The 15141-nt window shown below is 40.4% G+C and overlaps 1 protein-coding gene across 1 annotated transcript in view; it reads right to left on the bottom strand.

Annotated features, from left to right (window-relative positions):
- The window catches only part of LOC137913938 (glutamate receptor ionotropic, kainate 3-like), a 60299-nt gene that overhangs the window by 25553 nt on the left and 19605 nt on the right, over window positions 1–15141 (bottom strand). Inside the window, exons 2-5 of the mRNA XM_068757561.1 lie at window positions 4400–4573; window positions 3946–4203; window positions 3677–3858; window positions 1770–1823 (exon numbers count right to left, since the gene is read on the bottom strand). Coding sequence (XP_068613662.1) covers window positions 1770–1823; window positions 3677–3858; window positions 3946–4203; window positions 4400–4573 — 668 coding nt within the window. The remainder of the gene's footprint in view (window positions 1–1769; window positions 1824–3676; window positions 3859–3945; window positions 4204–4399; window positions 4574–15141) is intronic.

Raw genomic sequence — 15141 nt, 5'->3', positions numbered from 1 at the left:
AGATGGTATTAATAATTCAACACTTTAATTCCCAGGGCAACTTCGAGGCAAAAAAAAAAAAAATCTAATCTATTTGAACTGCTGTAATTTCTGGGACATCCATTGTAGCTGAAGTGTGATGTCACATGTTGACTCATGTCATGCCAGGATGGGCCAGGGGCTTTGGAAAATACATTTTGATGAACATAGATATTTCATTAGCACCCTGTGGGGTTAGTGCTGGGGTAACGATAGTGTGTAAGACACTTACTAAGAAGTCGCCGCCAGTCACTGAAAACATTCTTTTGTGTGTGTGTGTTTATTTCACGCTTAGAAAGCATCACAATCCTCTCATTTATTGAATAGAATCAAATGTCACTCAATAAGATATTGAAAAGAAAATCTATGTTGCAATTTTCTTTGCTTTTGAAAGTAAGGATTCAAACTAACTGTTACACTGAACTCTGCACACGGAACGTGCTGCACATGTCTGAGCGTGTAGGAAAACCACATTGGTCTTGGAGGCAAATATGGAGAAGCAGGAGCTATGACAGACTCATTCTAAACGACAGGGAAGATATTACTCCGTACCACACTGCTGTTGCCTTTTCACACTCTAATAAGATGGCATTTCCCCCCACCTCAGAAGATAAAACACAGACATCAGTGGATTCCATCAAGAGGAAATTGTATTGCCATGTATGTCACGAAGGCATTCATCATTTTGCATCAAGTCTAGCCACCAGGTAGGAACTCAATAGCGCGTCTATCTATATGACGGCACATTGCAGCTTTAGATACTCTGATTGTATCAAGATATCCGTTGCTGCAGAAAATCAGATCAAAAATAATTTTTTGAGTTATTCCTTTGGTAGTTTCTTTGTTCCTTCTCCACACTTGTAGTGAAGAAGCGCTGGATTTACCTACAGCGACAGACGTGACACGTTAATAACACAACGCATGGCAGACCGTCGCCACTGCTGCGCTGTCAAGCGTGAAATATGACACACATCATGCATGGACCTCAGTGTCATGTCACCTTATCATAACAGGCGGACTGACTCCAGACAGACAAGGAGTGTGTGGCGTTCATGGGGGGAGGGGGGCAGAAACAGAGACAATAACAGGGAGTGAAAGGAACAGCAGAGATCATGCTGGTATTCATTCCCGTTCAGTCTGTTTGTCGCCCGATAGCGAAGTGAAGAGCTGCTACGGCTCCCTGCTGGGTCTGCTTGTTTTAGTCAGAGAATATTATTTCATCGGAGCGGAAGGGGAACTTGAACAAACTCAGATTACAAATATATCACTGATTCAATAGTGGGTTTAAGAGTCAAATTAACCTCATGACTGGGGGGTGTACTGGCTCCACGTGGCAGTACTGAAAACATACCGGTAGTCAGATATACCCCTGAACTGAGGCGTTATATTAGATATGTCAGGCTGCAGGTGGGACAAATTCACTCATATTTCCATAGTATTTACTGTCAAACACAGATTGTACGGTACGTTTAATTAAATATTACAAACAACTTTGAAACTCAAGCTGTTTTTTGTTTTGTTTTTTGTGCTGCCACCTAAAACTCAAAGACTTCTGATGATTTTACTATGAAGCAGAGTGTTTACTACAGCACGCAGAAGACTCCATTATGCCTCCAGCTTGTCAAACAAAATTGATATTATGGACCGGATCCAGCCCTCATTGGCAATTAGCCGCTATTCATCAGAAACTCCAGCGGGGGCGTAGATGAGGACGGAGGATGGTATTTGCATGAACGAGTATAGTACATTACCAGAGTGGTGAAGATATAGTGGTAGTACTCTGTCATCATCCCCATGGTCTGGGCCTGAAGGGACAAAGGCAGAAGATGGGACACAAGAAGAGAGGCGGGGTAGAAACGGGGTCAGTGTGTGTTTTAAAGCAAATCCTGCATCAATAAACACGTTTCAATGATCGTATATCTTTTTTTTGTGTGTGTGAGACTTTCTGGTCTCACATGCTGGAATTTCTAAACCATATGTGGTCACCAGTATTACACAACGGAAAGAGTACCCGATGCGTTTCTATGCATTTAAATGGCGAGCAGTGGCTCGGGGAATCTGACGTTATCCCACATTTAAAGGAGAGGCTTCAATCAAAAGAGCTCAGAAATCTTTGTCCCGCATCCAAACACTCCATCACCGCCACTGGCTTTGCTCAATCTACATTCAAAGGCACCGTATTCTCATGGCGACTGTGCTTTCCATTTAATTGTACCATCTGTTGTGAAGAAGAAGAAAAAAGCCAAGGTTATGTGAATAAGATGCTTCGCTTATGCGGAGGCATATTTACGTCTCCATCTCCAGACATTAAGCCAAATACATGACATTGAAACTTCGTGTGATATTGTCTTTTGTGATTGGGAGGTTTTGATTAATTGAAGTACTTTTCCCACTTCAAAGCCTGGTATAACTCTATTTTTCAGCCCGGGTTCTTCATCAACCTTTTAGTTTAGCAATCCTTCACATGTCCATGCTTCTTCCAACAGGGGAGGGATCATGGCAGATACTTAAAATCATAGGGTAGACGGCGTTCTTTTAAAATACCACAGAGAGATGCTCCCAGCAAACCTGTTGAAATGTCAAATGCAGGTGAACTCTTTGAGAATCGCGGCATGACAAGTGAAATATTCCCAAGGCAAAATGCAGTAACTCCATGGTGATATGAAAACCCTTCTAGAACAGTCACCTCGGATTCTCTTTATACACCTGCAGCAGCATTCAAATCACATTACACATAAATTCATATACTGTCTTGGATAGAGCTAACCTTTTGCGTAAATCTCTAAATTGAGTAGTCTGCAAATCTCGCTAGTAAATTTTGTTGCTGCTGGCTGCAAGTGTGAAGCAGTTCGTGATATTCATTTCTAATTTGCTTTTAGTAAGGGAGTCATTTTAGGTGACTTTCACAGACGGCTTTATTGCGCGATCATATTTGTTCGCTGAGAGACGCTGCAGTCCATTTAGCAATGATACAGCTTAGTAATTAAATAATATGCATGGTGTCATAAAGCAAGCAATTAATTTTATTTTCATATATCTATAATAAACAAAACATACCTTAAATATTTTCTTTTATGCCTCTAGTAATACAATTTGTTTATTTTTTCTTGGTATTGTGAATCAATAAAGCCAATATCTTGGGCTGTTTATAATGCTGTTTGTGATAGACCGGTACTATAGCATGGGTGTCACAGCGAACTACTATATGAAAAGAAGGGTGCAAGTTCACTGTCTCGTAAAGTAAAACACAGTCTCTTTAACCAAGCACAGCAGTCGTGGTATTTTTGACATCAGTCCGAACCAGTTACTCATCGCCCCTTCTTTTAAAAGCCGTGGTCTTTGCTGTAGCATATCTGAGAGGTCCTGGAAGGAAACTGTCGGAAACATGTTTTGTCTCGAATCCTTTTCTCGCTACTTCCCAAGAGGACAGTAATTCCTCGGTGCGAGATGTGCAGACTGGCCTGGAGCTTAAAGATGTCACCTTACATCTCACGAACTTGGGAGGACTGACTTATTCAAATAACGGGAAACGCCGTTCTCTGCGCTGTGCATCACGCTGACAGTTCTTTGTCGACTTCTATGTATTTTTTTTTTTTTTGATTGGTTTGTGTGCCAGCTGTGCGCACGAGGACCATGTATTTGCCACGTGCTCACTAACCTGTTTGAGAATCTGGGCAGCCATTTGGTGGCTGCAATCAAAGATGATGCGGAACTCCCGGCTCCTCTTCATTTCTTTGAGAAGGGGTCTCGCATCCTGTGTGTCCAGAGGAAGCTGGCGGATCTTTAGCCTGATGTTGTATCTGGATGGCGCCATTATCAGCTCCTGTAGCCTTATAAGACCTTTTGGATGGGGCATGGGAAACGGCACTACTGGTAGGAGGCTCACATGGAAAATGGAAGATGACGAGTAAATGATCCGATTCTCACCTGTGCTGTCATCGTACACGACAGTGGCTGTTTTCCATTTGAGAAACTGTACCAGGTCCAGGATAGCGTAGCTTAGCGAAGAATAATCTGGGTATAAATTCGCATAAAAGCTATCCCTGTTGTCCATGGGGTGGTGTTTCCACCGCACCTGGATGTGCGGTACTTCCAACGCGTTGCAGATAGACTGCACGGCGTTCGACGATGAGCTGTGCGAGGGCCCAAAAATCGCGACCACGCCTAAAGACAGCTGGTCGCAGGCTGGAGAAGAGCAAGAAGAAAGATGATAGCTTGAGGATGAAGCATGTCACCGGTTCAGTTGGGGTGTTATTTAGTAACGACTGAACAGTTGTTCCAAGTATTTAGACGTTTTATTTGTGAGAAAGCATCACGACTAACCATCCTTTATTTTCCTTCACACCACAATCCGTTAACGAACACCGGACGAGCCACTCACCTTTCCTGGAAGCCTCAAAGCTGTCGTAGATATTTATCCTCTGTATGTCGTATGTTAGTGTTGTGTTTGGCAACAAAGTCCTGTTTCTGTTTATGTTATTGACAGCAAATTTGAAGGCAAGCTCCTCGGCGCAAACGAGTGAAACAGGTCCATCTGTTTGTTCAAAAATCCCACCTGAAAAACACAAAAAAAAAAGCAAGAGACATGAAGCCCGTGACAATCGGTCGCATATATAACCACAAGCGAAAGAACGAAACATTGACAGAAATGAGACACGTTCACACCTGGGGAGTGTCGCAAAAGGCGGGGGCATTAAGTATGCGAGGAAAACACGGAGCGGCCCTCTCCATCTGCTTTGAAGTCCAACATCATAATGGATTTAAAGAGTGTAAGTGTCCATTACATCAGGCTAAAAACACCACAAAAAATCTGGTCTCTTCAATCAGATTTCCTTTTCTTTGACCGGAATGCCACCATGGTGGGTCAGATGGTTTCTTTTTTTTTAAGGGCTGAAACACTGCGTAGACTAGAGCTTACTAAACATGTTTATATGCATTTCAAAGTGTTGCTGGAGGTGTGTTCTTTTGAGCATCATTCCGGTGCATCCTGTGGTATACAGGAAAAATGACTCCTTTTTACATTTTGATGGGTGAAATGGGGTTTTCCGTGACAAACTGCGCCTACACGACTGACAATAACACTCAAATACCCAAAGTTAAGTATCGAAAACTCTATTAAGGTTACTTAAGGGGGAATACCACATATTCATACATCAGTTTATTTGTCATGGAAAGCACTTCTCAGCCTGTGAAAACAGGTGTGTAATGACTTCTATATCTCTTGATGCAGCTTAAAGTCTTATCAAATATCCCCAATGATGTCATAGTGATTGTAGCTTGAAGACTGCAAAATTCCAGCAAACACATCTGGCGATGGTGCTCGGCAAAAGCTGGCATTTAAATGCAAGGGGTTAAAAGAAAAGAGGCTACTGATTGTGCAGCGTTAGACCGACATGTAGCTGGAAAAACAGATTCACAGTTATCCAAATGTGTTCCCTTAATGCTAGTTTAAAATGATTATGTTTTGATTAGGTTCCATTGTACTGTTTAATCAATATAACTCTAATTAGATATACCCAATAGTATAGGCAGGTCATTAGGATTGGACAGTGGAAAGGCTTATGAAACATTGGTGTCAGCCCAAAATGGACATTTTCTGCTTATGTGAGCCATGAGACAAAACTCTATGTGCATTAGATGCATTTATTTTTTTACTATGTAGCTTATGCTATTTCAATCTATATTTTTAACATTTTAACATTTTAATAACATTTGAAAAAGAAATGCAAAGCAGTTGGGTAATAACAGTTTCAAAATTAAGGAGTAGGAAAACTTTGCAGCATTTAACTGTCATGTTGAACATTAAAACAGCACACACTGTGTGTGTACAAATTGGTAAAGTGACAAACAAAACATGTACCGTACTGTCAAATGTAAGACAACGAAACCCTCTGTGGCTCGGCTGCAGCCTTTAAGTTTAAGAAGACAGTTAAGACAGCTTCTTAAAATTGCCCGTAGGAATATCAGCTTATGGAGAAACGTCCGCCTCCACGCTCATCACATTAGTCATTTCAATAAGAAAGGAAACAAATGTCTGAAAGAAGGAAAAGTTCACTGCAAAAGTTGCAAATGTCTTTATATAACTTAGGCTTTTATAGGCATCGTTCAAGCTGCAATAACAACCTCATTGTGTGCACAACATCTCAGAATACTAAATGTCTGTAGTGGATGTCTTGTAGATATTTGTATCAGCTCTCTCTTTAGAAGTTTATAATCAATATGAGTCATCTAGAGCCAACTTGTTATTAAACTTTATTGTACTTCTGACTTTTTATTGATAATTAAAAAAAAATGTATTTACCATGTGCAAAAAACACCAGAAACATATTACTTCTCACTTAATTGTATTTATTTGTATATTTATTGGATGTTTGTGTCGATTCAACACGTCTGTTTTGTTAGCTGATTTCATTTTGAAATGAATCGGATGCATTGCAGAATACAGACTTCAGTACTCAAATATTTACCTTCAACTCGAGGTTAAAATACCTCTTAACATAATCTTTAAATAAATTTGACATTAGACGTGCTACACCACCTAAAACATTATGAATAGTTATCACTTTTCACAGTAGCATCATTGTTGTATAAAAATTGCACAGAAAAGGCTTTCATTCAATGTGTTCCAGTGGCATTTTAGGAGTACGAAGTGTACACTTGTACACAAAACGCTACCAGAAGTCTGGCATTGTTTCTCTAATCCTGGAGGGAGCTGGCACCACAAATCACATTATTGACCTGATGATGCCCCTGAAAAGACCCCCGGCGACTGTATCACAGAATCACATGGCTATTGTTTCTGTGTGCAAATAGAAATTCTGGAAGTCAGTCTCATCTTACTATTTATGACTCGGAGTCCCCCCTGCATTGTTAAGGGGACATGATGCATAAACCGCCCGGTGGAATGTGTCGCATTAAAATAAATGAATCCCACCGTTTTGTCGGGAAATATCATTAGACTACATTTAAGTAATTGCTGGAGTATATAGTAATTTGACTTTTAAGAGGATAAAATGTGCACTGCTCAGAAGCACTTTGGCAAATTTAATAAGTAGGGGGAAGCCTGCTCCTTGGAAGAAAATCCTGCAGATAATTTGCTTTGCCGATTTTATACAAGCTCCAACTGTATATATATAATAATAATAAAAAACAAGGAATAGGCAGTTTTTTTGTTGCAGCACTACTTAAAATCTACTCTAATCATTGATATTGGAATATTACAGAGCACGGTTACAAGCTCCCATTTAAACGACCACACTGGATGCTCATTATTGCAGTAAATTGAAGTGCATGAATTTCAGACTTTTTCCGGCGAGTTTCAGTCAAATCTTTCAAATTAGCATGCCTCCGACGCACAGGAACACAAAGGTCTTTAATTAGTCTATAAGGTCCCTTCCACAATATATAACTCATACACCGATGACAGCTGTTGCCATAATTCATCCTTTCAGGGCTTTGTGGATCAGCTGAAACCGCAGACTGATGTGTGTGAGTAGAGAATGGTCCAAATTCAACTCTCAAACTGCAGAAAACAGATCACGCAAATGAAACCGAAAAATGAGACATGCGACATTATGGAGAGCCATTGGTGGAAAACATTTGCTAAATGCTAATCAATGCTAAATCAATTAATACAACTTATTCAGACTCCTGTAGCTGATGAGCATGGTAGATGTATAAAGGTTGCAACTTGTATTTGAAATCTTCATAATTTGCTTCTGAATATAAATGAAAACTTTGGATAATCTATGCAGAAGCAGACCGTTTTTGAGTGCAGAGAGGAGGCCCAAAGAGACAAACAGAGACAAACAGAGGCAGGTTGCAGAGAAGAAATTCATGTTGCAGCATGAAAGGGCGGTATGTAGCTGCAAACAACATAGGCAAAGAGCACAAGCATAAACCAGCTCTCTGCTGCAGCTGTAGATAGCAGCAGGCTGACTGTGAGTCAGCTTCGATTGTTCAGTCGGAATCATCAGGGTAGCACAGAAAATGTTTGTTTTCACATCTGCATTTACAGACGTCAGACTTCAAGGAGTGAAAGAGCGACTGCCAAAACAACGTAACTTCAGAGCAGACCAGGGACGGCGTTTGGTTTGAACGTTCTGCTTTTTGATTTAACAAATGTCTTGATTTTGATTTGATGGCGGAGCAGAATATGTTGCAGTTTTCCAGTTAATTATGACATCTACATTGTATATATATATTTATTTATTTTTTACCAACAATGATTGCCATGCAAATGTTTGAAAAAGAAAAAAAAACACAGATTTATAAAAGCGCATTTGTCCCTGTCCTTTCAACAGTAACACACTGTTTGTTTTTTAAGCTAGGAAAGAAAAAAAAAAAACTCTTCACTCTCCAAGGTCCTTTTTGTGTAGCTGCTGTCTTTATTGCCAGGACAAAAACTGTGACATTATTGCCCTTTGGAAAAAGACATTTGTACAGACCGGAAAGATCGAAGACCTTTCTGTTATTTTCTGCCAAGCAAGAATTTGACCTTAGCTGCAGGTACGACCAACTCACAACAACAAATATGATTTCATTACCTCACTTGTCTTTCTTAACATGATTTCATATACAAGCACCATAATTTGGTGTTTGTATATGAAAAGATAGGTGCTGTATATCGAGTTGTTGAATATATGCTTAATTGCCAGCTATTGTATGATACATTGAGCTTTGTATTACAAATTTCTTATCTGATACACCGTTTTAGATGCCCAAACAATGAAATCAGCTCATTACACTCTTGGATACTGTATTCTCACCCACTGCATTTCAGACTATTGCTCTTTTGTACTTTCTTTTCACTCCTGGGATTCCCAATCTCCTTGTGAATAGCTTCTTTTTTCCCTGGATGTGCAACTGAATTTGGTTTGACAATGATGGCACCAAACAATGACCTGCACACGCACTTACACACACACACACTCTATGAACATTGGAAAAATGCAGCCAATTTCAGGAAGAATATGTTCCCCTATTAACCGGGGTAAATACACAACACTTGTGGACTAAATGCCAGGCAATACGAAGAGCAGAGAGAAGACCGGACAATAAAAAAGCATTTTGTAGCATCTGATGGATGAAATGACAAGGAATAAACGGTACTACATATTTAGCTCATGACAAAGCCCCAGGTTTGATCAGTCTTGTCTTGGTCTCCTCTGCCGTTTGTTTTTCTCAGTTCAAACACATGCAGGTCAGTTAAAAGCAAGAGCGGCCACTCCCTGTAGGTCACGGCATGTGTTTGTCTGTGTTTACAGCATTTACACGTTTGTGTAACACGTGATCCCTGATGTATACGCTTAAATACCGGGATGATAAATTCATCTGGTGAACGGTTTTAGAACTACTCTAATGTGAGCACAGTATTGCTCAAATCTCAGATTGAGAGGAAAAGACCACAAATAGATATAGTAAAATTATTCCTCCATTTTGCTTCTTGTCTTTCATTGACAATGGAATATTCAATAAATCTATCTTTTAAGCCAGTTGCAGACAGGACAGTCTGTGGTAATTAAAATGCACATATTTTTTCGAACTGGTTTTAATTGGGTGAAATGAAGTTGTTTTCATCACAGAGGGTACATTAAAGTTAATTAAAGAGATAAGTAGGATTTAATACCACATGGAAATGTACTCGAGCAAACCAAATTAAAGCATGTCACACTTCCAAGAGGTCAGAATCTTGTGTGTGTGTGTGTGTGTGTGCGCGCAGTGAGATTCTTGCCATACAACAATCACATATTAGCAATAGACCCAAGCCTGCTAAATATCCTTTGTATGTAAACGTTCTCATTCTGGATGAGCTGAAGATTGTACTATATTATTTATATTACAAAGATGAAAGACTGTCAATGTCACTCACGTTAAAAATGGTTATTTGTAAATTCCGAAAAAGCTTTAAAATAGAAAATCAGCAACCATTGGTTTTAAGTGTTTGTGGGAAACTGGGTCATAAAGTGTACAGCTATTACATCACACCATATATTATCATATAAATTGAATTTGGGCTCTTAATGTTTGAGTACATAATGAGAACAGCTGTTTTAATGCTGTTATTTCGCCCTCTAACTTACTGTCCACATTGAATCACCGTCCAAATCCATCACAGCTGAGAGGCGTTCTTATTTATTTGATACGATTAGTAGTACTCATGCAGCCCTATAATGTTGTGATATCTCCTCTGTCAGAAGACTGTCAGGTAACAACACATTTGTAAAATCTAATTTTATGCTCAAGTGGTTCTGCTTCTGCAATTTATCGCAGCTATCGCTCACCCGCTCCTCTGCTCGCTCTCCCTCTCCAATCTCCACCCGCTCTTTCCAGCTTAGTGAGGTGTTTTGATCTCATTATCATTCCCAAACATTCCCGATGAATAATCTGTCAGGACGCAGGCCTGTGCTCTCCACCGTACCGGGCACCCCGGTCATGATTAGGGGTGTCAGGGCGTGCTCGCAATGAAAATTTCTTATTTTCCCTCTTGAACCAAATCCAGAAATAAAGAGTATATCGCCACCGCCCCCCTGTAAGAATGCTCTGTAAGACCTGTGTAAATTAATCCCTTTGAAAGGTAAACTGCCTCATACTATCTGAGGACAATGGCGGGACATCCCGCTGAGGACACAGAATTGATTAGACATACTAAGCGGCGGGATTCAGATGCTCTTTTACAAACCACAAATCCCTTTCCAGAAACGTTGCACAATGCATTATGAGCCTCCATTAGACAATCCTGTCCTACAATACGCGACACAAACACCCACCTCCCCCTGTCTGCAGCCCATTGTTACCACAGAGGTAAAACCCTCCCGATGCCAAATCCTCAACTCGCCACCGGTTCAATCAAACGCTCTGCCAGGAAAACAACAACGGAACAATGGCGAATAATGCCAAGTAGCTGGGAGCTCTGCTCTGTGCCAAGCTACCTGTGTCCATCAGCACCCCCCACCCCATCTATCTTCTCATCCGCTGCCACCTTTTTTTGTCCGCATACAGTGGCAGAAAATGTGCAGACTTGCAGCCTTGGCACTTTGTCATAGTGGGACCATGGTGTGGCCAAAAGGCTCCAGACTGTGAATAAACACAAGCTTGTGAAGGTGCATCTTCAATAATGAGCATGTGTGTTTGGCAATGGATTCAAACAAATAATGAAGGCACAATGATGTTAAATATTGTATCCTTGGCAACATTTGTCAATAAGCACTCTGATGGCCACAAACAGGCTTACTCCCCAGCCGTGCTGTTACAGCTTCCTCTTTCATAGTAAAAATAGTAATAGTAATTGTAATAATAGTAGCGCAGTAACTTATAAAAAAACATTCAATCGTTTTTTTTGTGAATGCAATACCGGCTTTGAAGCGTCCATGCTTGCCTTATCTTGGAACAGACCCCAAAAATGTCTGAGACCTTCATTCAAGTGTGACGACTCCAAAACCATTATTTCTAATGGGAAATATAGTTTCGGGTTTTCGAACAGTATTACAAATTATGTTCAAGAACCGAGGTTCCACTGTATCACTTTTTATATTCTCACGCGTCCTCAGAAGTCGAATTTATTTTGGTCTTACTATTACTTGATAGCGAAAGGGTGAAGTTACTGGAAACAAAATTGTGTTTCATTCTTTCATTACTGTCTCTTACATTTTATGCTGCAATCAATATATTGTGATGAGTGTCAGTGAAACGGCGGCACTGAAGGCTGAGCGTAATAACCTCCCTTGAAGGTTTCGACGTGGAGTTTTATGTTTATATCCTTTGTGATGGGTCATTTGAGGGCTCTGGGGCTTCATTTTCATTAGTGGTGCTTCGGAAGGATCTCAATTTTACTGCCACAAACCTGTTGCAGGTTAAATGACTTATCCTTGGGGGTTAAAGCACCACGGTTGGGATTTTCCGTCTCTGAAGTGAAGGGTTAGTCAACTACTCTCTGGATCACACTCACACAAAGACAAAAAAAAAAGTGTGCTTTAATTGGCATTGATTTTACAACTAAAGGTGCAATTATTATAATGGCTTGTGTTTAGCCCTGCAAGCTGCCTCAAAGTCCATACAAAAAATGGAAAGACATTGTTTCATTTAGGTCAGCGCATTACCGTGCAGTTTTGACAACCACTTAGTTGCTTTAATGCTTAACATAATGAGAACAAGAGTTTGCCGGCATATAAAACTCTTTGACAGCGCTATTATCGTCCCCACCCACAGGAAGGAATGTTTTTGCTGGGGGCATGATTAAAATAGGAACTTTAACATTGATGATCCCTTGTCTTATTTTTTCGTATAAGGCAAGAAATGTCTCAACCAGGCATTTATTGCGTTTTCATCTGCAAGACAGAAACACCAGGAGGCAGACGCATCAGTATTTTGTTCTGAACTCGGTTAATATAAAAAAAATTAAGTAGATGAACATGAGCCCCGAGCCGGGGTCGATGAGGGGTCTGAGGACAGGAGTCACCCTGTTTCTCAAAGTCAGTGCAAGTGCAGCTATATATAAATCTGCCCCACTTAATATCTGACGGACAACACATGCAATGTAAATGTAGACAAATGAGGGTCAGATCATCTGGGACATCTCTTCCTAGTTTCTGGGACAGGAAGCACTCAAATGGAAATTCACCGTGTCTGCAAGAATGTTCACCTCCTCTGGACGAACACCAATCTTAACACATCTGAATTGAAGCCCTCGGCATTCATTTTTATCCACATTCTCCAACTTTCCCGGTATGAGAAGGGAGATTACTCCCCTCGGGGCACGTAGAATGGCTCTGCACTCATGAGGATTAGCATAGAGCATGGAGCAATGAATGTGAGGGACCAGTCAAGCGAGGGACATTAGCTGATACTCTCTGAAGGAAATACGACATTCATAGAATCTGAATTTAAGTTACTACAGGAGCGTTTTTTTTTTTTTGCGACGCAGTGCTGTAAAAATTTGTCATATTAAAAGCTGCAAAAGAAGCATTAGTACTCGACTTAAAAGCACATTACCTCATGGGTGTATGTAAATCAACGTGTATGATGCATCCATGTGACTGACGGCCCATGTGAAAGACATTACCCATGGCCAGACGGTCTATATTTGATTTGCACACGTGGAGATCTTTCTGATCTCTACTTCAAAACAAAGCGTTAAATAAACACATCTCTCTACAGCTCCCACACAGATCAGGGTTGTTCCCTGGATGATGAGACAAAACAGAATGATAAGAAAAGAGCCACTGTGTGAGCAAACCGTTACAGAAACACTTTATCCTGCGTGTGAGCCCAATATTCTCAGTGCGGCGAACAAAATGCACACTGCTTATATTTAACTTATTTTCAAACGTTGCTTGTCTATCGCATGGTTATAATAAAAATGGCCTGTTTTATCACGGAATGCGAGTATTATTCCTGAGCGCATCGCACCGTCTTTCTCAAAGCCGATTAGAGCATGGAGAAGGATGCCGACTCATCCTGGTGAAGGCTTGGCATTTACATTTCAACGCAATATTCAGGAATTTTTTATTTCGCTCCAACAATTTCACACGAGTGTCTCTCCTCATTACCTTATCTGGTCAGCTGACAGCTGTGGCAAGCAATCATCACTGATCTTTGCTCACAATGGCAATATTTTTCACACTGCATTAAATAGCTGAATTATAAAACAAGTGTTCCAAACACAAATTTACAGCCGATAAAAAAAAATGCGTAAATGCATTCTCCTTGGGAACATCTTCTTACCGCCATGATAATTTGCTTCCTCACATCACATACTCCACCCTCGCCCTCCAAGTCATCGTCACACACGCTGCACAGCATAAATTGTCTTCACTGTTCACTTTGATCCTCGACATGGGCATGGCACCCTGCTAAAGCAGCTCCTTGTGGGAGTACTGACAATCACCCAACACTGTTGTTCGAAAGAAGACACACATGGGCACCTTGTGAGTGGCCTACATAACAGACTCCCATCATGTTGAGCCACTCACCCGGAAAGCACACTGGAAATACTGACCTGCTTGAAGTGGAAAACAGATTTACAATCAAACTTAAGTCAACTTTGAGACTAGACATTGTAGAACCGACTGTTTGCAGCATAATCCGGACTGTGAGATAGGAATTTAGAACGGATATTTATTGTTTTGAGGACATTCAGATGTCACTGAACAATTGAAACCTCTGTCAAACTAAGCGAGGTCAAAAAGCTATCCATAATGTCAAGCATCCACAGGAGCCATATAGATTTTTTTTTTAGTGAATGAATGATGAAAACTTTTAGTAAACCTGTCTTTATGATTTTTATTTTGAAAGGAGTCCTGACATTATTACATGTTTGACCTTGTTTAAGTGCTCATTCAGGTCTGATGTCTGATGAGGTCTCTCACCATGTCTGATAGTACTTTATTCACCGTGTGAGCCAAGTTTATAAAGCCCATCCACTGAACATTTTGGCTGGACTCACTTCATAAGGAGGAAAAGTGATGCGATTAATGACACACCTAATTATTCAAATTATTTCATTTCTGTGAATTATCTTCTTGATGACTAAATTATTCAATTTGGGGTTAGAAACGTAAAATAGTTTAAAAAAAACTTGCATCATTAATTTTTCACAATTTCTCATTTCATGTCCAGCCAACAGTTTGAGCCGAAGCATATTACTGATATAATGGTGATGATATGCCTTTAAAAAGTTAATTAGACAATCTAGTGATCATCAGAATGACAAAAAAAAGAGCAGGACAGTCTAATCCATACCTCATGCTAACCTCACCTTCTTGTGCAGTCAAGTCTCAGCGCTTTTATCTGGCAGGCCTAATACTATTGATGGGCTGCTGCAAAAGGATAGATAATCCTCTTGCTACGACGGCATTTTGGCTGCTTAGCATTTGTGGGAATACACAGTAGGAGCATTGTGGGAGCAGATTATTTATTTTGAATGAGAGGCAATTCGATAGCTGGGTTCCAACGGGAGAAGAAAAAATGTGTTCCAGAAGCAAAATAAGCGACCAAGCAGGGACTCGAGAAATCAGTCGGGGGTAGAAGAGCAACCAAGGTGCTGAATTGAATAATAGTAACAACAACAACAACAAAACAAAGCCAACAAACTCTAACCCTTAACGCTGACAAGTTCATTACAAG

The sequence above is a fragment of the Brachionichthys hirsutus genome, unplaced genomic scaffold, assembly GCF_040956055.1.
Source record: "Brachionichthys hirsutus isolate HB-005 unplaced genomic scaffold, CSIRO-AGI_Bhir_v1 contig_762, whole genome shotgun sequence".
NCBI lineage: Eukaryota > Metazoa > Chordata > Actinopteri > Lophiiformes > Brachionichthyidae > Brachionichthys > Brachionichthys hirsutus.
This window is presented reverse-complemented; position numbering and strand designations above follow the sequence as displayed.